An 878-nucleotide genomic window follows, 5' to 3' on the forward strand; every position below is an offset into this window, starting at 1 on the left:
TAAAGTCATATCTCAATGGCTTTTAAAAGCTTTTTTAAATTTTTCACATTCATAAAGCTTCTTTCCAGCATGAATTCTCTGATATTCAGTAAATTCTCACTGCTGGTCAAGGACTTATGACACTACACACATATGTAAGACTTCACTCCAATATGTATTCTCTGATGTTTAGTAAGGGCTGAGGAGCTGACAAAGGATTTGCTACATTTTGTACATTTATAAGGCTTCTCTCCAGTATGAACTCTCTGATGACAAGTAAGAGATGAGGACCTGGTAAAGGCTTTGCCACATTCTTTACATTTATAAGGCTTCTCTCTGGTGTGAACTGTCTGATGATAAATAAGGGATGAGGATGTGATAAAGGCTCTGCCACATTCTTTACATTTATATGGCTTCTCTCCAGAATGAATTCTCTCATGTCTAGTAAGGGGTAAGGAGCAGCCAAAGGATTTGCCACATTCTCTACATTTATATGGCTTCTCTCCCGTGTGAAAGCTCTGATGTGAAGTAAGGGATGAGGAACAGGTGAAGGCTTTGTCACATTCTCTACATTTATAAGGTTTCTTTCCTGTATGAAATCTCTGATGTCTATTAAGAGAGGAGAAATCACTAAAAGCTTTGCCACATACTCTACAATTGTACGGCTTCACTCCAGTATGTATTCTCTGATGCTTAGCAATTGCTGAGGAGCTGACGAAGGATTTACCACATTCTGTACATTTATAAGGCTTCTCTCCAGTATGAACTCTCTGATGATAAGGGATGAGGACCTGGTAAAGGCTTTGCCACATTCTCTACATTTATATGGCTTCTCCGCAGTATGACCTCGCTGATGCCTTGTAAGATGTGAGGACTGACTAAAGGCTTTGCCACATTCT

General features: G+C 39.4%; 1 protein-coding gene across 1 annotated transcript; it reads right to left on the reverse strand.

Annotated features, from left to right (window-relative positions):
• Nucleotides 1–15: 15 nt before the first annotated feature.
• LOC102752778 (zinc finger protein 345-like) lies at nt 16–872 on the reverse strand. The gene has a single exon (XM_015568600.1). The coding sequence runs from the start codon at nt 789–791 to the stop codon at nt 123–125; it is 669 nt and encodes a 222-aa protein (XP_015424086.1). The 5' UTR covers nt 792–872; the 3' UTR covers nt 16–122.
• Between the last annotated feature and the right edge of the window lie 6 nt (nt 873–878).

Source organism: Myotis davidii, unplaced genomic scaffold (genome assembly GCF_000327345.1).
Source record: "Myotis davidii unplaced genomic scaffold, ASM32734v1 scaffold3385, whole genome shotgun sequence".
NCBI lineage: Eukaryota > Metazoa > Chordata > Mammalia > Chiroptera > Vespertilionidae > Myotis > Myotis davidii.